Source organism: Paralichthys olivaceus, chromosome 6 (genome assembly GCF_024713975.1).
Source record: "Paralichthys olivaceus isolate ysfri-2021 chromosome 6, ASM2471397v2, whole genome shotgun sequence".
In the NCBI taxonomy this organism is placed as follows: domain Eukaryota; kingdom Metazoa; phylum Chordata; class Actinopteri; order Pleuronectiformes; family Paralichthyidae; genus Paralichthys; species Paralichthys olivaceus.
Genome location: NC_091098.1, coordinates 22127239 through 22150640, shown reverse-complemented (window position 1 = coordinate 22150640; position 23402 = coordinate 22127239). Strand labels below are relative to the sequence as shown.

At 41.1% G+C, this 23402-nt stretch overlaps 1 protein-coding gene across 9 annotated transcripts in view; it reads left to right on the top strand.

The window, feature by feature from the left end:
• Window positions 1-23402, top strand: part of LOC109635259 (microphthalmia-associated transcription factor-like) — a 33103-nt gene that overhangs the window by 5630 nt on the left and 4071 nt on the right. For 2 of the 9 annotated variants that reach the window (XM_069526729.1, XM_020096331.2), the window contains exons 2-9: window positions 8744-8984; window positions 17956-18171; window positions 18267-18362; window positions 19105-19222; window positions 19474-19566; window positions 19652-19708; window positions 19808-19883; window positions 23038-23185. In XM_069526729.1, coding sequence (XP_069382830.1) covers window positions 8744-8984; window positions 17956-18171; window positions 18267-18362; window positions 19105-19222; window positions 19474-19566; window positions 19652-19708; window positions 19808-19883; window positions 23038-23185 — 1045 coding nt within the window. Of the gene's footprint in view, window positions 1-2791; window positions 2995-4136; window positions 4403-8743; window positions 8985-9266; window positions 9478-16808; window positions 16948-17955; window positions 18172-18266; window positions 18363-19104; window positions 19223-19473; window positions 19567-19651; window positions 19709-19807; window positions 19884-23037; window positions 23186-23402 lie in introns of those variants that run through there. The other 7 variants (XM_069526730.1, XM_020096333.2, XM_069526728.1 and 4 more) reach the window with 7 other exon arrangements.

The window sequence follows — 23402 nt, the reverse complement described above, 5'->3', positions numbered from 1 at the left end:
TTGAAATCCTTCCCCTGGGACGAGTGTCCTTGGATGCTCTGTTTCCCCCTTGTTAAAGCACAAAGGGAGGAGAGGGAGCAGGAGCACACCGTCCTGCTGAACACGAGTAAAGGTTATTATGGAGGGTTCAACACCTAATTATAGAAATAAAACCCGGCAAGTTCAAGTTATTCCACCCGGTGCTGGCTCCCAGCTGGAAATACCATGCAAAGACCCTGATTATCTCTTTGGATGCTTTAACAGCTTACCCTGCTTTGTTTTGCTCCGGCATCTGAATTTCTCCAGCAGCAGTGGTAATTAGCAGGGAAGATGGCTTTAGAGAATTTATTCCAGTGTTTGTTTGAAGGAAATGATGAATTTGTTATAGAAAAGGCAGCATAGTTAATCGTGATGGTTGGGTTGGACTTTTTACATTTAAATAATAAGGCTAGAAAATGACGTTTTCAAACTAAAACATTCTCTCTCCACAGGAACGTTCTGGTGCCCAATCAGTTTTAATCCCCGTCCATACTAACATGCCTGAAAACATATCTCCAGTCAGTGGATCAGCAGTGGACGTGCACGGGCCAGTGTAGACAGGAAGGCATGTGTGTGCCATGCAGGGCTGAAAACGCCACTGGACACAGACCTCGTTGCAGACAGCTCGTCTCCTTCGCACGCAAGCAGTTGTAGCGTTTTGAAATGCAGAGTTTCACTGCACAACAGCTGTTTGCGAAGACAACAGAGTCAGCATTCTACACTGGTTTCAGAGGCTAATGCCGGTTGTTTTCTCCCGGACGGGGGGTCATGTGATAGAAGCCTGACCAATCAGCGAAGGCTACATCATTGCTAAAAAAAGACCCAGACAGCAAAGCGGTTGTGGGTATCTACATCATCGTTTCTGCCCGTCCAGACTCTAAAACGTTGCCAGTAGGGTTTCCAAATGTCTCTGTTGCAGCTCTAAGACTGTGGAGTAATGTGGACAGCTGGCGTATCTGTCCCTTTCAAATGAAAACATTTGGGTGGAGACTTTGTCAATGTGTACACTGCAAAACATCTTACATGACATTTGAGAGGTTTTATTTAGTTCAAGTTGATGTCAACTTCAGAGTTTTTTGACACGAAATAAGTTATACGTATTATGTTCTGAGAGTTCCCTCAAGTCATTAAATTAAGTGGGAGCTAATTATTCTACAGTTCAGTTAGTTGTGTTTATTTGGATTGATTATATCTTATTTATGTCCATGTATCCTTATTCTTAATACAGGTGTACAATTTAGAAAATTGCAAAACTAAATCTCATTGGTACAAACGTAAAGACATTTATGCCCTTCTCTGTTTGATACTGGGCTCATTTAACCATACGAGTCTGTTGCAAGTAGGGCAGCAGTTCACAGTTCTCTTTATTATTGACTGAAGTGGCATTTTGTTTAAAATGCCAGAAAATAGTAAACAAATCTAAAACGATTTCATAATCCCAAAGGTGGTGACATGAGACGACTTATTCTGTCCCAGAAAGGGTGAAAAACCCAAAAGATATTGGATATATTATTGCTTGAGACACAGAAAAGCTTCAAGTTATTCTGTTACCCAAGTAGCTGCTGATCAATTTATCGACTAATTGTCCAGGGTCTAGATAAAAGGTTCATTGTTGGTTTGACGCGTCAGCTGCAGGATGTTGTGTTTCCTGTGGTTTATGATGTATGTACAAAAAGCTGTGTTGGTTTTGGATTTCATGTCAATTGGACTGGTCATACTTAGGTAAATACAGAGTTTCTACCTGAAGTTGATTACATAGTCGGACTATTTACCGAGCTGGAGTTGTTTGTACAGTTTCCTCTCTCTCTTTCTTGACGCTCTTTCCGAAAAAAACAAAACTGCATCATGTCGGCGCAGACACTAGATTACAGATGCTTCCCATTATCGCTGATTTTTCTTGCTAGCAACTGACTGCGGGGGGTGATGCCAGCTGCAGCACTCAGTGTGTGTGTGATCAGCAGGGGAGTCCGTGTATATGAGCGCACTGTCATGTAGGGTCACAGCGCTGTGCTCCAGCAGCGAGGTCGTGCAGTCTGTTGACGCGGCCTCGTCTGCTCTGTGAACACCTGCATTGTACTGGAGACAAACTGAAGGAGACAGGATCATCGCAGGCAGCTGGTTTGCAGGACGGCGTTTTAGCAGCACAGTTTCTCAGCTTCCTTTCAACATGCGATCTCATTAACGTCTTCCCGTCTCAACACCCTTGCACTACTTTCCCTTTATAGCTACGTGATATACACAAGACATCGTGCACGCCCCCTTTCTCCTTACAATTGCATTGTTGTTCCGCCCTCATGCCGGCAGCAGAGGTAGTCGCAGAGCTGGATTCCATGTTTGTGTTGAAGGGAGAGCCGGCGTGGCAGGACTAACGATGACGTTACTCTTCTCACCTCTGAGTGCAGGACGTTGGTTTGCAATATAAGATCACAAAATAAGAAGACAAGATGTGGACTTTGTTGATGGATAGTTAGTGGTCAATGTATGTTTTTATCCAGAACAACACTAAAGCTTCAGCACAGCAGGACCTCTTGAGGGTGAGTATTCAATCTATCCATTAAGTTAGGGTTCAGTGTCCTGCCCAAGGACATGCAGATTGGAGGAGCCTGGAATCGATCCACTGACCCTCCAATTAGTGGACGAACTGCTCTACCTCCTGAGCCACAGCTGCTCTGTTCAAGGTGTTATCTAATTGTATCTGTGCAGCTTGTTGGTCTTTGCTTTTGATTCCTGACAGGAAGGATACAATTTGAATTACTAGAGGGCTTCTGTGGGTTTTGACAGGATGGGCACCAGTGTGTAGCTGCATGTTGACCTTGGAGACAACTCAACTTCCAGTCCATGACATAATGAAGCTGCTGGTAGACGCTTCAACCTGCTGGGTGGTCGAACTTGACGTGAGTCACCTCGCACCTTTCTAAGTGGGCTCGTCTGACATGTTCCCACTTCAGGCAGAGGCAGATGTGAGGACGTGTGAAAGTAAGAAGGGTTTGCACTTCACCCTCATGTTCTCTGTTTTCATTTTCCAGTATTCCTGACACTGTTTGCTTCATTGCTTGTACAAATAAGTGCAATAACACGAATGCCTTTGAGGAGAGATTGTATTGAAGGGTCCACATTTATCTACAATTAAACAATTATCATGTTTAAACACACTCTGTCAATACAAAGCGGCATCTCCCTGTGAAAGGTGCTTCATGTTTCACTCCATGCATTTCCCCTGGCCACCCCTCAGAGATGAAAGCTCTTCCTCTGGTGGGAGAATGGCTTGTAATGACTTTATGGATGAATCTTCTCAACTTGCAGAGAAGCTTAAAGTCATTGAATTGTGAGTTTAAACATGGATACCTGTGCAAATGTATCTCATATCCTCAAGGATCATTTCATATCTGTCTCTGCAAATGCAAGGTGTGACAGCTGTTCTTTTCCTAGTCCATCTTTGTGATTCTCTGGTATATGGTGTTCTGCAGACAAAAGCCCCTTGCAACACCTGGGATTTGTCTGGGATTTGCTTTGTGGACTCGACTGTACTTTCGTGGCTCTCATCCGTAAACTCTCTCCGCAATGTTTTTATGATTCTTTCATCATTTGGTGCTTTGAGTCTGTTGTGGGGGCCAGTGTGTGGCATAACTTGCAAAGTATGGTTTTCATGTCCATGTTAGACTTTTCACACCCTTCATTTAGGTAACCAAAGCCAATGCTTTGAGGGGTGGCAGTGGCAGTAGGTGCACAACAATTTCTTATTGTCATGATAAATACTACACTTATATCTATATCTTTTTCTTAAATTAAGTTTTTGTTTTAGTCAAGCTGATGTTGACTAAATCTCAAGAGAGAAACCTGTGAAAACAGCTTTTCAAACTCTGCTCATACATCATTCTGTAGAGTGAAGGTCAAACCTCTAAGTAAACAAGTTAAAACCTCATTGTGTGATCTGAAAATTCATTGTCAAAAAGCTGAAAACAGGCTGATTTCTTAGCTCATGAAAAGTTGGCATTCTTTTTAGACCCTGGGTTTCCTCAGGTCAGTCTAGAAGACCTGGTTGCTGGGTGAACACTCTAAGGTGGCAACACATTTCTTAAAGTGAAACAGTATCTGCGTGGTTTTAAAGTGGCGTGTTGATGAACGGTGTGTTTCCAGTTGGCGCCTGCCCTCTGCTCTGCTCCGCTGTTGCTCCGGACGGGGCTGGTCCTCTGCCTGGGACTGTGTGGCGATTGGAGATTCCAGGCCAGGCCCCGGAGCCTCCCCCCTCTGACACTCTCTCAGCGCTGCACCGCCGGCATGACTTTCACTGCTCCAAGGGCGGGTGGTGCACCTTCAGAAAAAAACAAACTAATATGGAGGCCTTAGGAGTGCAAGTGTACAGACCCTGCTCCTTTGACTGTCTGTGAGTATGGCGCCTCAGCATCTATGATATTGTTGTCTCGCATTGAGGCATAAATTTGGATTGTGTATGTTTGTAGAATACTACAATAACATGTGTACATGAAGGACAGTGTGCACAGAGCCGTGTGTGGGAAGTATATACAGTCTTTAACCTGAGCAGATTTCTCCTTGTGCAGTGTGTTTGGTGTAGTTTTGGCAATAACTGGTTAAATTGCAGAATAAGCATTGAGCGAATGTCTAAGAAGTAAAAAGCTTAAAAATCTAAAACTCTGAAAACGTCATAAAAGGCGTCAAATGGGTTTATTTTGTAGCAAAAAAGCAGTTTGAGCAAAGTAAAGTAAGATTCTACTAGTCTTTAAATCAGGTTGTTGCTTTACCGTTATTGTCCATCAGGCAGAGCTGTCGCTCACTAAAGGTTCTATGAATTACCTGCAGTGGTACAGGTGGCACTGGTCTGACAGATCCTGTAACAGCTCAGATTTTTAACTCGTCGCTCCACTGAATTCTACTTACCCTCGCTTTTTTTCTCAGAATGCAGAGTTCCTTCATTTCAAGGTTTAGTCTCAGTCACACTGTCAGTCAGTAAAACCTGCGTCAAACGCTCGGCACTGATTCGTAAAACATGGAGTATGATGGAGATTCAGAGGAATCATGAGTTGGGTGGGTGGGTCTCTTCAAGACTGTACAGCCATTGTGTTTTTTTTTCTTTGAGATACACAAATATGAGAGGAGGTGTGCCCAATCTCACGCACACACACACACACACACACACACACCAGCGAAAAGTTAAAAAGGACAAAAGAGCTTTTTATGTGTTTCAGTTTGTTTGGCAAAAAGCCACAGAACAGTAGAAAAGAAGAAAGAGAAGTTGATCTCTGCTTTGTAGAGAGTTTCTGGTCAGTCTTACACACACATACACACAAGTCAATCTGATAATCAGGAATTTATGAAAAGAAAATCATGAGGTTCTACAACTCTCAGCACACCTCAGCTGTAAATCTCTGTCCACTGTTTGGAAACATGTAATTATTCAAGTGTAATGAGACTCTTCCAGTTCAGACCCTTTAATATGGTTGATGTTTACACTGAGTCTTCACATTTAGTTTGTATTTTAAGTCCAGCCCAACAGATATATAGACGTGGATGATCTCTATTGTGCTAATGTTAAGGTTTATTAAGACACTGTTGTTCTGCAGCAAAGAGAAATGTTTGTGTACAGATCATAGACTGAATAAAAAGTTGGACCACAAAATGTCCTGGATACAAACGCTGCCATCTTGCGCCTTATAGACGTCAAGTCTGCGACAGAGGAGCTTTAGCGAGGTCCTGCCAATACAGACCGAAGTCAGCTGTCAATCATGATGCATGAAGCACCAAATAACTCAGTGGGTAGGTGTGTAGGGAGGTAGGGTACAAAACAACTTGAAGAACTTTAAGAGCATCATGTTCGTCCCGTTGTTTCCCTGAAACAGTCCAGGTTTACATGTGTCTTTTCTCTCACATGCTGACTTTGGTGAATTGCCTCTTATTCCTGGAAGTGCTGCTGCACCTTCAGAATGTTGTTTTGTTTGAGATCAAAATGAACGTATGTTTTCGTACAGTGTGAAGATGTTTTGATCAGACGAGTTGTTGCCAGAACTATTAAAAGGCAGCCTGTAAGACTGAGGGGCGTCGCCTGTGAGTGATGTGTGTTTTTCTGGTGTAAAGTTCAGGGGGAGCAGATATAAAGCTGTGAAAGAAGCTTGTACAGAGATTTGGACTCTGAGTCAGGTTGAACGTGTTAAGCTGAACTTTTTAGTCGCAAAACCAAAATGGGAATTAAAGTAATAAAGAAGCTGGCATCACTGAGAGGAAGAACTAATACACGTGTTCATATGAGAGAAAGTTAAATGGGGACATTGATATATGTGTGTGAAAACACAGTAGATGTATCATTAGGTGACATTTTTTACTAAACTTTCATCTACCCCATAAAAGTAAACATCCTGCACTTTCACACAGGACAAATGCATGCTGGGAAGGTTGCAAGTGGCGGATGCTTCTTAAAACTGCCCTGCAGACAAACAAAAGATCTGTTTACGTACAGTGATTCTCACCAAAATACCTGCATTGTTTATAGGAGTCTTCTTCCTCACTGCTCCAATGCTTTGTTTGTTGCTGCTTCACTTCCACCAACTGTCAATCAGTGGAATAGCATGAAAACATATATTTCAAGTTCTCTATGTCAAAAGAAAGGATGGATGGATGGATTGTAATAATTCTATAATCATCACTTTGAAGTGAGCAGCTGGTAAAGATAATGCTTCATCATTTATCTTATATATTTTATATTGATAATATGATTCTGTTCAGTCACTGCAGCTGTAAGGTAAATGCAGTGTAGTAAAATACAATGCACTCCTATAAAATGTTATAGAGCAAAAGTATAAAGCAGCTTATACTGTAAATACTCAAAGTACAAGTACCCCTGTGATGGACAGAGTTTGAAGGTTTAGTTTCACACATTCACCCACATCACCACCACATACTGAGTTACCTTCATTTGCAGTCACTTAAAGATCACACATCTATATTTGACTGTGGTTTTAAATTGCATTAGTTAATTTGTCTTTGTTTGCATTGCCTGGAGTCCTCCTCCCTGGTCCAGCAAAAGACCTGAGCTGAGGGTGGAACCTGGTTCTAAACAGAGGCCCAAACCAAGAGCTCTTAAGGGGGATTAGAGTATTTTTGCTTTGAGATTTACTTACTGTTTCTGTAGTTCTCCCCTGTGTTTGTTTATTGGTTTGGTCAATAGGTATATATGTGGCACTCATGGCTCATTTTTGGAGGTTTGTCACTTGAGTTAACCTCTAGTTTTCTGAATCTGTTGACTGTTGTTTGCTTGATGAGTCAATTCACCCATTGCAACTTGAATATCAGCTTCCTGTTTGTAATGACAAAACACAAAGATATTCAGTGTACAATCTCAGAAGTGAAAAGTTGTAACAGTGGTTACATTTCAGCTTAAAAATGACACATGACTTAGCTAACAAGACATAACTGGGTAATCAAAACTGTTGCCTGTGAATAAAATAATCGGCTACTTGTTTCAGCTCTAGTTTAATCACAGTTATGGCCCTGTTGCCTGCAGTTCAAGTTTTATTTACGTAAATGGAGAAGAGAAAAGGAAATGAAACTACTCTTTTGTTGAAACTCAAAAACACTCACGCAGTGATGAAGGGGGGGGGGGGGGAGGAGAAATATCAAAGGGTTCAGTTCTGACGGCGAAAACTGTTCCAGCATTAGATCCACTGGTGTTTGAAATTTCTCTGATGAAAGGAGCACAACTGTCCAAAGTCACTAACACAAAGGAAGAGCTACAGCTAAATCTAGAAAAGTCATAAAATCTGTTGGTTCATTAGTTTATTCAGGAACCATTTTTGCTCTTTCTTCAGATATGAGTGGAACAACAAAATAAAAGCTCATTTAACTGCTGATAACGGTCGGAAAATGTGGTTTTATGATATACTGTAGAATAATGTTTGCTCTTGTGCACAGTTCAGTGGGTGTGGTGTCAGAGAATGAGATTATATTCAGTGCAGAGGGGAGGCAGAGGCAGGGGGGGTTATTATGGTATGTTGAGGAAAACGCTGCAGACCGAAGCTGTGTTTGACTCTCCGCTGGCTAATTAGTGCGATTACTGCACAGCTGGATTGGCGAGACGTTTTGCTGAGTTTTATCAAAAGGATCACTCACTCGATGAAGGCTTCAGCCCGACAACTTCTGCTTCAACAGAGTCTCTCTATTTTAGGACCGCAGGGCTCTGTCTGGGGGAGAGGCCGTCTAAATTTAAAGAGAGTGGGAAAACTTGAAGCAGCGTTGTAATGAAATACAGTATGTTCCTCTCTGTGATGCGTAAAGAAGAAGCTGCAGCAGCTGCCTTTTGACTACTGTCTAAAATCCAGTGATGAATATTTACTGAGATTTATCACAGATGAAAGAAAAGAAGCAAATTCTCAAATTTGAAAAGGTGGAAGCTTAAAAAATGTCTGAAATTCAATAGTTTTATGAGAGTTGAAATTTGTCCTTTGATCAGCCACTTTCCTTTCATCATATTAACCTTTTACCCCATCTGCCCTCTTTCCATCTTCCTCCACTTTTCCTGCTCATCATCCCCCTCTCTCGTCTCTTTTGCTTGACCTCTCCTTCCTCGTCCGACCTCTCCTTACCCTCTTTCTGCCATCACTCTTTCTTTTCACCTCTCCTTACCTCACCCATCCTATCACCCCCCCCCCCCCCTCCTCTCCTCCATGACATCCAACTACTCTCTCTCGTTCATCTGGCTTCTCTCTCCTCCCGGCAGCAGCCCGTCGGACCAGCACGGCTCCTCCAAGCCCCCGCTGAGCTCCTCGGCCATGACATCACGCATCCTGCTGCGGCAACAGCTGATGCGGGAGCAGCTTCAGGAGCAGGAGCGGCGGGAGCAGCGGAGACAACAGGCCTCCCCGTACCCACAAACCACAGCGTCCCAGACCCCCGCCATCAACGTCAGCGCACCTGTCAGTTTGCAGCCTGCTGCACAGGTACCGATGGAGGTGCTGAAGGTGAGCAAACAGCGGTGATGGTTTGTAGTGGCCAGGAGAAGAAGAGGGAAGGTGGCAGCATGTGCGATTATCAGGATGTCAAAATGATTACAGTGTACGTGTAAAGTTTCCACCTCTGGAATTAGAAGTTGCATGTGTCACTGCAGCGGTCTGACCGGTGCAGGCGGAGCTGTATTTATAGTTATTCACTCGTGTGTGGACAGTCAGGCAATCAAGGGTTGTCTTGGACTGTGTGTAAAAAACACAGGAGTGAGTGGAGTGTGTTAAAATGCGTATATGGGGATTATCTTTCCTGAGAGAATTCCTCTTTAATGCACGCTGTGCTTCCAGCCATTTGGATTTAGCCATCTTTAATCCTATTTGCTCAGCTACATTCACATCTTTTCATAGCTTTGATTCCCTGGCAGTCCGAGGGACAGGACACTGTTGAGGTTTTGCTGTAGTAGTAGAGAGAGCGTTGTGCAAGACGCTGCGTTTCAACAAGACACTTCTGGTGAGTTTCTCTGTTTGTCCGTTTGTTTTCAGAAAGGTTGTAATCTTTATGAAATGGCGTTAGAAATGTGTTTGAGCGATGTTGCGTGACTCTGGCTTGCTGATCTATTTCTATTTTGTGGTTTAATCTATAAATTAATATCATTTGACTTGGAGTCTTTGATTCACAATAAGAAAACCTCACAAAGTTGCTCAGTACGAAGATTTCAAGGATTGTTTTGAGGCAATCTTGACAAAGGAAAATGTGGCTTTTACATGTTTTGAAGCAGATTTAAATGTACATGGATTTTTTTTGCCAGACATTTATGCATCCGTTCTAGCAAAGTGAGCTTTTGATTTTCTTCAGATTTGCAAAAAAATATGTGACCTTTATGGAAATGTTTTACAAACTTATAATTGCATTTGTGTTTATTTACACATTTAAAATTCTTTGGTTCCAAAAACTGCTATGTGGAAAATACAAAGCAATGTTGTCTCAGATATTACCCCAATCAAAAATTGTATAGCACCTGCTAAACATTTGAATGTGTACTATAGCAGTTATTTAGACCCCCTAGTTAAAACAAGGTCTACTCAGAGAATCCATCAAAGTTTTAATTGCGTAATTACTGCTAAACTGAGCTGTTGAATCCTTTGTGTTGAACTAAATCCACTCAGAGATTTCATGGTTACTTTCTCAGCCACACTTTCATCGCCCTGGATGTGTGTGGCAGCAGTGAAGGACACATACAGTATCTCCATTGAAAACATTGCCCTCCTCATGCAGCATAAACATTACTTGCTCCCCATAATCTGCTGCTCTTTGAGAGGTTTAGGACGCCCCCACCCTGAACCCCCGCCCTGTGTACAATACATCAAGTTAGAGTAATTTATCTGCTTTGCCGAGAGCTTACAGACATTCTTCATTGACTGAAGTCCGCGAATGAAAAGGCCGTTCCAGCTTGGCGCTGTTGAGCTGGGTTAACCTGCTCCCCTGTCTGTGGGTAGATTAGCAGAGTCCACAAAAAGCTCAGGGGTACCAGGCAGAGCCGCTGGACCTCAAAAAGTGCAAACATTAAGCTCAGATGAGTTTATCTAAAGACTGATTGGACCCTTAATTAACCAAGTGACCTCTGACCTTCTGGGGAATAAGTAAAGGATCAGTTTAGGGATCAAGACAAAGGCGAGCACAGCCTTACCACACACCGAACGCTAATTCAGTGAAGAATGCTCGTAATTAGCCCCCACTGCTCTCATTCCACGGCATATTTGAGGGAAAAACACAGCTTTGAAATGTATGTAGGATAACTTCCTAAAAGGGTTAAAAAATGATTTCTTGAATCTTTTTTTTCTCAAAGGATTTATGGTGCCATGAAAAGAACAAAGTCTTCAACCTCGTACAAAATGTACGTTTCTTTTGGATTAAACAGCGAGAAGCTCGTGACTAGTACGCATCAGAAAGTATACAAAGATACCGCACAGATAATTGATTTGGATTTGGATCAGTCAACTAATTCAAAAAGACATTTGAAACTTTTAGCAGATTATTTCCAACACAAGATTAATATATAATCTATGATCATTTACAGTGTATTTCTGCAACTCTAAATAGTTTCAGCCTCAGTATTTAACTTTTAGCTTTTAGAGCAATGGAGCTGCACAAAACTGCTCGCCACATTAGCATAGATGCTAACTTGAACATAACAGTGTTAAGTGTTTGTGTTATGCTGTTAATATGTCAAGCTTCTGCGTAATAGCATGACAATACGTCAGAGGCGAAGAAGACCACACGTTGCTCTGATGTAGCTGCTCACACAATAGCATCACAGTTGTTGTGTTGCAAGTTCCCCAGTGCACGTTAACGGCTTAACTGTGAGACAAAGTGGCCTATTCTTCTCGTCTGCACAGCAAACGGGGGCATTCTTGTTAGTGTATCCTGGTCGGACCATCATAGACTGCCCAAAGCAACACAAGTTGAAAAAAAAGAAAACAAATCGCCGTTTGTCATTCTGCGCTCCCCCCTGCGCTCTCCCTCAGTGTTTTTGACTCGTTTGGGGTCGTGTTGACGAGCGCCTCGGGGCCGTGGATCGCTGAAACGAAGCTGATAAACAACAAGACGTCTTGTTTGCTGTGGTTGCTGATGCTGAGAGCGAGCTGGCTGATGTCACATTTATAAACTGTGTATTCTGGAGAGAGTACATTCAGTGAAGTTGGGCAAAGTAAAATTTAAGTTATGGCTGCTGGCTCTGAGATTTCTCTGTAATTCATTTTCTCTGCTCTGTGGTTTCTTCATACGCTGACCACTCTAGTCTGTGGTGCATGTGTCCACGTTGGAAATGCTCGATGAAAAGCAGCTTCACTCTTCAGGAGTCTTAAATGACTTTTCACTTCATAGCATCTTAAGGCCAAGATGTTCCAGCTCGAGGTCTGCAGCCCTCTGGGGCTCCAGTGCACTCACACCAGTGAGATCATCTTAATTATGCGTGATAATTTAAGAAGTCCTCGAGGACAGAAACAAGCTGGAAAAAACACCAGTGCTCTTTTATGCAAAGACAAAACTGAACTGCTAGATCTTTGAAATGACTTTTCACTTTATGGCGTAAGAGCTGCAGCTAATGCTTGTTTATGTTTTCATAATCAATTAATCCACTGATTATTTTCTGTATTAAATAGCAAAGCTTTGGGCCTCTAAAATTATGCAATGCACATAAGGGGATGCATTCACATTGTTTTGTTTTTGTTCGACAAACAGACCAAAATCAAGATATTTTTATCACTAATGAAAAAAAGAAAAATAGATAATCCTCAATTTATCTTCAACTAACAATGTTTTCATTTGAACTTTGAGTCTGTGATTTTCATTTGATCAATAAATGCATTAATTGACTAATGACAAAAAGTCTGCAGTGAGCAAATAACATTTTCTAATGGAACACCATTGACTTTGGCTTGTGCACATATTGTACTCATCGACCTCGCAACTTCTATTCTTAGTGCAGGAGGGAGAGACAGTTGTATGGGGCTCTTACAGTAATCCTTTGTACCGTTTTTTATGCAGTCAGAGGCGTTAGTTTGTTACCGTTCTCATGAAAAAGCCGACTGCAAACATTCACCTGGACTCACAGATTAAATGATTCGAAAAGTCAAGGCCACTGTGGATTCTCTTCAAATTTGATGCAAACTTACTCGAGGTGTTGTTCAGAAGTATAAGGTCAGCGTTACATTGACCTCCTGTCGTGTGACCACAATTCACATGGAATGCTTGGAACAAATTTCACAAACATTTTGGTAATAACTCAAACATTCATACTTTAATTACTACAACACACACTTAAAACTTTTTATTAAATGTTGATATTTTATACGAGTCTGGTCCAACATGGTTTCAAACTGAAACTTGGAGGATACAAACAACTGAGAAGCAATAATAATTCGTGTTTATTTTATTTTTCAGCTATCAGTTGTATGGATGTGTGAATTTACAATAGACAAGGACAGACAGAGAAAGACACAAAACATTATGTCTGCTTGTTGCAGCGGTTTCCAACCTGGGGGTCAGGGACTGACCAAAGTGTCACAAGATGAATTTTAGGAGGTCTGGAAATGATTAACAGGATCAGAAATCTAAAAACAACAGTCATCATTATCAGGAAACCCTAAAATATCAAAATTGAAAGTCCTTGTTATGTTGAAAAATTGCCATTGTCACTGATGTATTTTTAAATATGGCATAGTTAGAGAAGATAAGATAAGTTAAGATAAAACTAGTTAATTAAACCCAAAGGACTTTCTTTTACTACTTTACTCCAAGACTACACTATAATTTATATAATAGAATACAGTGAATACAAATACAGAGAATTCAATCTAAAAAATAAAGGCCTAAGAAAATGGAGTAATGCAGAACTTGTGCCTATAACAATACAAATGAGAACAAAATAAGTAATTTACATGAGATGGCAAGTGGCAGTAAGTATCAATGACAATATTAGTAAGTAATATGAAATTTTGCACATAATGCAATTTAAAAAAAATTAATATTAACTATATAGAACATGAATAATAATATTGCAAAGTCAAGTAAAAACTCTATGGAAAACCCAGAGAAGCTGACACCTAACTTAACCACTGTAGTGATGATGACTTCAGCATGTAAACCTGACCTTCAAAGCAGGAACAGAAAATAACAAAAGTTGCTAAAGACTCTATTTTCCCACAAAAGCAGCTGCTTGTAAATGATGATTCTTCAGCTACACCACACTCATGGGAAGTGTTGCAGCCACAGTTAGAGACGTTTCCCACAAACTAATTTTAAACTCCTTATCAGGACTGACTTTAAAACTCGTTTTAACTCAACTATGAAGCAAAAAAAGGAGGAGTTGTGATTGTATTGAATTTGATTACAGAAGAAAAATCCCTTTAACATTCAAATCTTTTTAAAGAGACTCTATTAATGACCAACACTAATGAACCTCTTTCTTTTCTTTTGCCCAAAGCGTGATCACTAGTTGTTCTTAATGTGCTGTAAATGTGCCTCTGTTCAGTGGCACCAGCTTTACAACCCTGTGATGATGATTTACAGCCTAAGGTGATGTCAGTCATATACCTGCAGGATACAATGCATGTTAATGCACCTCACATGAGTCTCCTCTGCAGAACAATGATAATGGAGCTGAGCATGAAGAAAAGCTGTGAAAGAGTTCTTGTTGTCGTGAGAAGTTAAAGAATGAGCATGTTAAACAGATTTTTTTAAAACATTCTCCGTGGTTATTTTACAGTTCACACCTGCAGGATCTTATATGGTCCCATATAACAGCTCTGCCATGAATGAACACATTTGTTTCTAACATAATATCTCAATGTATTTGTTGGTGGTCACCACATATTGAGATGTGCTTTCATTTGTTTGTGTCACCCTTAGTTACATATAAGATGGGAGCAGTAAATTATGTGAAAAACCTCTGAATATAATGCACATCGCTACAACTGAACTGAATTCATTTCAGCTGCTTTCAGACCTGTACTGAACTCTTGCTTTTTTTTAATACCCTGGAGAAGCTGCATGTGAGAGCGCAAATATCTCAGTCAGTTGCTCTGTACGTTTCCCAGAAGTGAAGTTTCTAACACCTGACGGTTACAAAACTTATAAAAAATAAAAAATAATTGTCGTATATTAGGGTTGCGATGATGTGAAGATGATGAAGGAATCTCCGATGACACCGTCTTAATTGTATAAAATGTTTATTACAAAAAAGTTCAGCATCAATACAAGCAATGCAATCTGCCTATGGAGAGATCTGAAGTCAATGTGAATCTCTCCTGCCTGGAGAGAGATTCGGAGCCAATGTGAATCTCTTCTTAGGGGGCAACTTCAACTCCTCGTTTATATAGGAGTGTTGTTTTCGTTAATTTAAAGAAAACACATCTGGTTTCCATCCAGCTCTTCTCATTTGTCCGGTGACAGGAAAAGAGAAGGCACTAGCTCAAATTTAGTGTACCCCTTAGAACTGTGACCTAATGCCCTACCATACGTTCAGGCTTTCTCCAAATTCCTCAGGACCTGTGGATCTCAAACCTAAAGATACATTTCTTTTATGGGGAGGACTACACAAAGCATTTCAGACACCACATATTACAAATACCAAGATGAAAAATAGAAGCCACATACACGCAGAAGATGCTGACTAAGAATTCAGACCACGAGATTCCTGAGCTTCTGGCGATGAAGGCTGACGCTCGTGTCAATGTAAATGAAAACACGTGATCTCCGCAGCAGACGTCATGTCCTCCTGCACGCTCTGCCCAGGCGCACACACACACAGCCTCACTGGCACCGAGGTTTCCATAAAGCTACTTGTTTATCATTAACTCCTTCATCAGCTGTGGACAGCGAATCTTATAACACATGAATAAAATAGAGTAACGATCACATAATGCAAAACATTACACTGAAAATAAAAACCCAAAGTTTACGACTGATCTTGAGCACTAACCGACACCACAGGTAAAACCAAAGCATCTCTCGTATCTAGGCAACGCAGTTTGTCTTTAAGGTGCATGTTGACTGTTACAGACTATACAGGTGTCTTTAATAACGTGCTCACGGAGTGTACTTTACTTGACAGGGACAGTGTATATTTATAACATTTATGAAAATATGCCACAGAGGGTCGTTTTCATCCGGTGTGCAATAAAAGCATTAAAAATATTAAAGGGATAGTTCACCCAAAAATGAAAATTCACTCATTATCTACTCATCACTATGGCGATGGAGGGGTGGGTGAAGTCTTTAAGTCCAGAAAACACTTCTGGTGTTTCAGGATCAGTGTTGCAGCCAAGTCTAATATAATTGAAGTAAATGGTGACGGTAAAAAGAATGTAAAAAAAGAAATAATGCCTCCATACTGCTCCTGTGGTGTCATCCAAGTGTCCGCAAGCCCTGACATTCATATTCAACTCGAAACAGCGTCAGTGTTCTCAGCCTAAATGTCATCCTCCTGCCTGGAGCCAAGTTCACGTCCGCACGCCTTTCTTCCTTTAGCAACTATTAAAGCAGCGAGAAACACAAACATAAAAGCAACAGAAGGAGTAAATGACAACAACATGCAGATAGCAAGACAACACAATGAATGAGTGATGATCCATAAGAATGTTTGTGCTCAGCAGTCAAAGTTTTTTTATTTTATTTTTTCTTTGCTCCACCTTTGCTAATGTATTATAAACTGCTGTAGGAGTTTCAGTTTAAAAACCAATAGCTGCATAAGTGGGTTCATCCAATTATATCATTTCCTCTGTCTTGTTTCCCCAAGTGGAGGAAATGACCCCATCAGCTCAGTAGACCAACCCATATTTTCTGGGCCTCAACTGAAAAAACATATCAGTTTCCAAAATCATGCAGTTCAGATATTCATTGGCTTTGAGACGCAGTACGCCTGTTGTCTCCGATTACAAATGTCAATTAGAGGCACGAGGGGAGGCGAGCTGCAGACAAACAAGGATGAGACTTTATTCTTTGTGCTGTGTGGAGCTGGGAGCACATGCCAAGCATCCTCAGGGTTTGAAAAGAAAAAAAAAAAAGTGGAAGGGCCTATAAGTAAGAGCCCCGGGGCAAGTCTCAGTAAAGGAGGTGGCCTGGCAAGACAAAGGCGTTGACTGTAAGAACCACATCCTGACATCAAGTGATACACCATAAAGGAATAAATTCAGATTTTACATAAAACAACACAAATTTGAAAAGGCTCATTGTGTTATCCTGAGATTCATTGACATGCATAACTAATTACTTTCCGTCCCTCTTAAAAGATCAGCTGGATGTGTCTGTCCTCGTACTCACAAGCTTCGTCTTAAAGTGCAACCAAGAGGGAAGCAGCTATAGCGCTTCGTAGTTAAGATAGAAGTTAAACACAGAAGCTGCACTTTTGTTTTAGTCGTTTTTTCACATTTGGCGGATCAGTAAATGATGTTTGACATGCTTGGATATCACTCTTATGAGGTATGTTAAAGATTCATCTTTATTTAGAATATAGGTGTTTTTCATTTGCCAGCATACATGAGAAATAACGTGACTGTGATGTGGATCAGGCTTGATTTTATCATATTGACGTGTGTAATAGTTTCTATATTTAGTGATGAACTATCTATCGTGTCTTTTTCTCACAAAATCACAGATCGTCTTCGTCGCTGTATCAAGAGAAATCAGGCAAAATGCAGGAAGGTTTAAAAATACACTCTGCAAATGTGAGCTGGAACGCTGCGGCTCTGCTCCGCTTCAAATCTCTCAGCCTTCTCAGCCTTTGACAAACACTGTCTGAAGTATGTTTATTTGCCTGCAGTAGCTTTTCTGGATCATTAATGCTGCGTGGGGATTAATGATCCACAGAAATCTAATTTATCCATAACCGGGGAGCGCAGACACGGACGAGCTTGTAATTCTTTTCATTTGCTGCTGAAATATGCAGAGTCTGAACGAGGAAGAGCAGCGAGTCGTCGAGCCGAAGAGAAATATGTGGAAAATGTTTACTTGTGAGCCTCTTTGAGATAACAACTCCTGACAGTGTCTCAAAAGAAAAATGCATAATGCATCGCAGCACTTGAAATCTATGTCAAGTTTATTTTAATATTTAAGTCGGTGCTGTGAAATTCAAGGAACAGGCAAAGACTTTGAGTTATTTTTAGAGTTTTTTTATAATCCAGTCAAAGACGACTTGTTTGATATATAATTATATATATATATATATATATATATATATATATATATATATATATATATATATATACAAAAAATATGACAAGAACATTAGAGTTAATAGAAGTAGAGTTAGTGAACTTTCTCCTCTAGGTGTGTTTTCATTTTTAAATTTGACCGAGGTGCATAGTTATGCAACCAGCATTTCTATTGAGTTGAAAACCTTCTTCTGGTTTTCTTTATTTGTGTATTTGTTGTATTTTCTTCTAATTTCTACTTCCTCTCCTCTTTCCGTTCCCCCTCTCCCCTCACCAGGTTCAGACTCACTTGGAGAACCCAACCAAATACCACATCCAGCGCTCCCAGCAGCAGCAGGTGAAGCAGTACCTGGGGAAGCTTGGCTCTCAGGCGTTGAGCTTGCCCTGCCTCAACCAGTCCTCTGACCACGGGGGCATGCCGCCAGGGCCGGGCAACAGTGCCCCCAACAGCCCTATGGCCTTACTCACCCTGAACTCTAACTGCGAGAAAGAGGTGACCGGATTCAAACTTGTGGCGTATGGGATATACTTTTTTGGTCGTCTTTTGCTCATTTACTCATACTTGTCGTTATATCCGTTGTGTTTTAGATGGATGATGTCATTGACGACATTATTAGTCTGGAGTCCAGCTACAGTGATGACATCCTCGGCCTGATGGACCCAGGACTTCAGATGGCGAACACAGTAGGTGTCCTCAACTCTGAGTCCTGCATACAGACCCAGTACTACACTGTTACAGCAGAGATTACAAGGACATGTACAAGGGAGGAAAATATTCATGTCCTCATGTCCGTCACTGGGAGTAAAATGTAAAATATCATTTTCGTGGATGAATATTTAAACTTTTCATGGATCCATTGACCCTCATTAGAGAACCACAGTGTTAGAGGTCACCACACGAGAGCATCTGATGTGGTGTAGAATAACATAAACTAAATGAAATCTCTCCTCAGTCTCTTTAGGTTAATGAATGTTAAAGTATTGATTTCCAGCTTTAGATTTTATAACTGTGGTTTTGACGTTTGGGGGAAGTCTTCCTCAGCTTCTCTCCAGGGACTTGAGGAAATGAACATAGTTGTTCATAACATAGTCCCTCACATAAATCTCCTTAAAGTCTCAAGTTGTCCATTCTGCAGATTTTCAAGATTAAGTTTTTCGTCTGCATTTGCTTCTTAGTTTGCATTATTACGCAAAAAACGTCTCCACAGATTTCCAAATACATTTAACGCTCAGGAAAAATGTGACCAAAATGTTGAACTATTCCTTTAACAGTGACATATTTGCATACAATAAGATCTATTAAGCTGTAGTCACCATGTGAAAGAGGCCTGTTCTGTGTCACCACCTTTCCCATTAGCATCTATGCGGGGGGGGGTGGAAGGGGGTTTGTTGATCCCTGTTTAACGTCTTTGCTTTGTCCCCTCAGATCCCCATGCCGGCTAACCTCATGGACATGTATGGTAATCAGGGTATGTCCCAGCAAGGTCTGCCCATCAGCAACTCCTGTCCTGCCAACCTGCCAAACATCAAAAGGGAATACTCTGGTGAGCTTCTCCCACCTCTGGCATCAGAAACATCTGTGATCTGTGGAAAATCAATCGTTATCATTCAGCTTCTCCGAAGCAGGGAAACTGTGAAGGCTCTAACAATGCTCTCCAGGCCTTTCTGCAGTCCTTAATGCAGAATTTTACAATTCGATCAGTCCTTCTCCATATGGGGAGGTCAACTGTCCGTGACTGATGTGTGTTTTCCAGTGTGTTTTCCAGCATTTAACACATCCTCATTTATTACATAGTGTCACAATCCCCAGCCATCATGCATATGCTGGATAAGTCTGGTTCCTGCAGCAAATTTGACAACTACCAGAGGCCTGAAGGGTTCCCCGTGGGTACGTCTGCTCCTGCACATTTTCTATATCCTGCACTGTAACTTGTTTATTTTGTTGCTTGACCGAAATGTTTTTTTTATTCCAGTAGCTGAAGTACGAGCAATGGCAAAGGAAAGGCAGAAGAAGGATAACCACAATTTAAGTAAGTTTAAATTGCACTTTAATTACTTCAGTTGTACATGTCAAGGTAAAGGTGAACATTTGAAAATACTTGTATGTAATTTCTGTTCTGTTTTTGCAGTTGAGAGAAGAAGACGGTTTAACATAAACGATCGGATCAAGGAATTGGGGACTTTGATTCCAAAATCCAATGACCCGTAAGTTTCATTTGTTTTTTATTTTTAAAAAAAAGATTTAAAGGGACAGTGTGTAGAATTTAGTGATATCTAGTGTTGAACACCCCGTCACCTCACCCTCTCCTTCCAAAACTCAGAAGGTGTTTAGTTTGTCCAGTCTGGACTAATGTGAAAAACATGGCTTCCTCTGTAGAGAGGGTCCCCTCGATGTAAATATAAAGTATTTAAATATAAAGGGCCTTTTCTGGGGTAAAGAAAACTACAATTCATACAATTCAGATGAAACGAACTAGAGAAAACATCATGAGGATTATTCTACATTAAATTTCTGCCAATAGTTCCCATTCACATAAATCTTACACACTGGACCTTTAAAATCTCCCATGGACACGGCAGGAAAATGGTTAATTCACCCTCAAGCTACGAGAACAGTGGCCTGTTAAATGGAAAAAATAGGCTGTGGTGAAATAGATTATTCCAGTCATGTCAACAAAAGCAAAACATTTATTTTATTTTATTTCAAATACAACCAAACAATGTTGAAGGATTTGCTATCGTACCACGTGTACGATTGTGAAGTTAGTGGTCTCTGTATAGCTGTGACGATATCGCCCCATGTTAATGAAAACGCAAGGGACGAGAGACACGATCCTCAGTCCTGTGCAAAAGTGTTAAAGTTCAGCTGAAACTAATAGGATGCTTCAGCAGTGTGAGTCGAGTCTGTATCTCAGAGTTTTAGCACTAAATCCTCTCTTTGTGTTGCCGTCCCTGTGCGGCAGCTAATGAAGGAAACCCACTGAGGGACGTTTCACCAAGAATAACTTAATCATGTAGTTCTGTGGATTTTGTCCCGCAGCTCAGTTTCACATCATTTAAAGAAACGTTAAATCAGTCATAGAACTTCTAAATGAAGAAACTCACAGAGTGACTGTAATGTATGAATGTTATTTGTTTTCTATGAGATTATGAATATTTCATTTAATTATAAAGTGTATTTAGTGAGTGTGTCCACCCATGGTTGTTTTGTTAAACCCCAGCTGGGTGCTCCGCCCACACATACACACACACACACACACACTTAGTGACACGTGGCTTAAAATAACTTGACATTAAGAAAAGAAAAGAGTTCATGTGCTTTTTACATAATATCTTTAAATGTTAATTCATTAATAGAAATGTAGGAATCAAGTACATTTAAGAGTTTAAAGGTTTCACCACCTCTTACATGAATCTATAGACGGGTTTCTGAGCTACGTTATGGTGACAGCTGTGCAGAGGCAGGAGGCCGAAAATGACTGAGAGCGTATGAGGAGCGTGAGAAGTTGTTTTTAAGTCTGTTATAACTGTAAAAATACTGTTTCTGAAAGAGTTAGTGTGGAGCTGGGAGAGCACCTTCACCTGGACCAGATGATCAATCAGCACAGGTGAGAGCTGTTAGCTGATCCTCTGGTACAAAAGGCAGCGGCTGAGCTGCCTCACGAGAGACACACACTGAGACAGACACAGAGACACCAGGTCCTCAGGAGACTGCAGAGAGAAAAGCTGCAAAGCTTAGATACCAGCACGAAGTTTAGGTTGAGTTTTATTTATGTTTGCTCGTTTGGTTTAATAAAGACGCTGCAAAGCAACTCCTTTGTCTCTGGCTGTGTGGGGGGGCACAGTTAGTTATACAAAGAAGTCAACGTATTTCTAGTGATCAGGTCAAAGATTTGTGTGGTTTCTACTTGGAAACTGTAGGAATAGAGAACACTTTTGTTGTGTGTTTATGAATGATCAATGCATTTTGCAGAGACTCATTATCTTGACTCGTGTTTCAGATGATAGAGGAGCCGACTGAACGCTGGAGTTTAATTGTATTTTCCACCGAGGAAATTCTTTTCATCTGAGTTTGTTTGTAATTGATATATGCTACACAGGCTTGTTCACCCTCATGATCTCTGTCATTTCATGAGTTTTCAAGCTGCGTCATTCCTCAATGTAAAGATTAGAGTAACTATGAGATGACGTGTGGAAATGTGTCCTCTGCCTCATTGCTGTGCTGCATCGTGCACTGTGAAGGATCACCAACCGGATCCAACTTACTGAATAATCAGGGATTTACAAACAATGCAAAGTGTGCGTGGATTCCAATAGTTGTCTACAATCTTGTGACCGGGTGTGGGGCAGTTTGACCTCGCCCCCGAGCAATGTTTGTAAAAAAACAACTGGTCTAAAACTGGGATTTTCCCCAGTGAGTCCAGTAAGATTGCTTTTTTCGCCTGTGAACCCTCGTCACCTTCAGTTCGTCCCAGTCCTTCAGACTGAGTGACCTCAGTAACCTGCACATACAATCAGTCGTGCAGAGAACCAGTGACTGATTCAAATCTGTGTTCTCATTATCCTCTTGTTTTTAACTGAACGGGCTGAAAAGGAGATAGGACTGCTTCATATATGGCGTAGTATTTAAATCATGGTATAGTTTGAAGCGATGATATATTTGCCTTTCTTAAAAACACTGTCGTGATTTGTATCTTATAGTTTTCTGTTTGTTGTGTCACTTTTTCTAACTCAAATCCTTCATGAGGGAAGTTGCTCTGGCCTTTTTACCAACTCTTCCTCCTCTTCGTTGTGTTCAGCCCCATTTAGGAGGGAATGTTGCACAGTTTCTGTACAAAAGCTGCGATGAGGGGGCGTTGTTGTTCACCGTTAAGTGTTAGTCACAGAACCGGATTGACGTCTGTGTAAAAAGGAGAGCCGGCGTGGCCAAACAGATGCACACGATGTTTCGTCACACGTCAGGCCTCTGATTCCCACATGTGGGCAGCACACACTTTGACAGCATTATCTGAACTGTTTCAGCATTTACGCAGACAGCCTGCACTGTGACGGGTCCTCGTAAAATTATAAATATTCATTTTAATACTTTAAAATGACTGTATTACATAAGTTGTGTACTTGTGTACATCGAACATTTTACGTCAGTATAGTGGGATCGTTGTTTAATAAAATGTTTCACTGTCAAATCGAATTCTTGTTTCTAGCACCGTACAGACAGAAGGCAAAGGGGACTGTAGGGCAAAGCTATCCCAGTGCACTCTCTTTACTGTTTATACCGCGTGCCCTTATCTTAATGTGTGACATCGATACTGTGAGAGTCTATAGGATGTGAAGATAATGGCTCCTCTGTGATTTGCAGGGACATGCGCTGGAACAAAGGAACCATCCTGAAGGCATCGGTGGACTACATCAGGAAGCTGCAGCGAGAGCAGCTGAGGGCAAAGGAGCTGGAGATTCGTCAGAAGAAGCTTGAACATGCCAACAGACATCTGATGCTGAGGATACAGGTAAATATCAGCTGTAATGAAGGGAAGAGGCTCCGAGAGCTGTGACAGAATCAAACACAAATCATTACATTAAAAGGAAGCATGCAGTATTTGACATGTTGGAGGGAGGGGGTCTCGTCTTTAAGCCGACTTCACCTGAAATAAATAGTTCCTGCCTTACGATAAGAAAACTTTAGTACACTTCATGGAAATGTGCCAAGTTTCTGGCAAAAGGAGC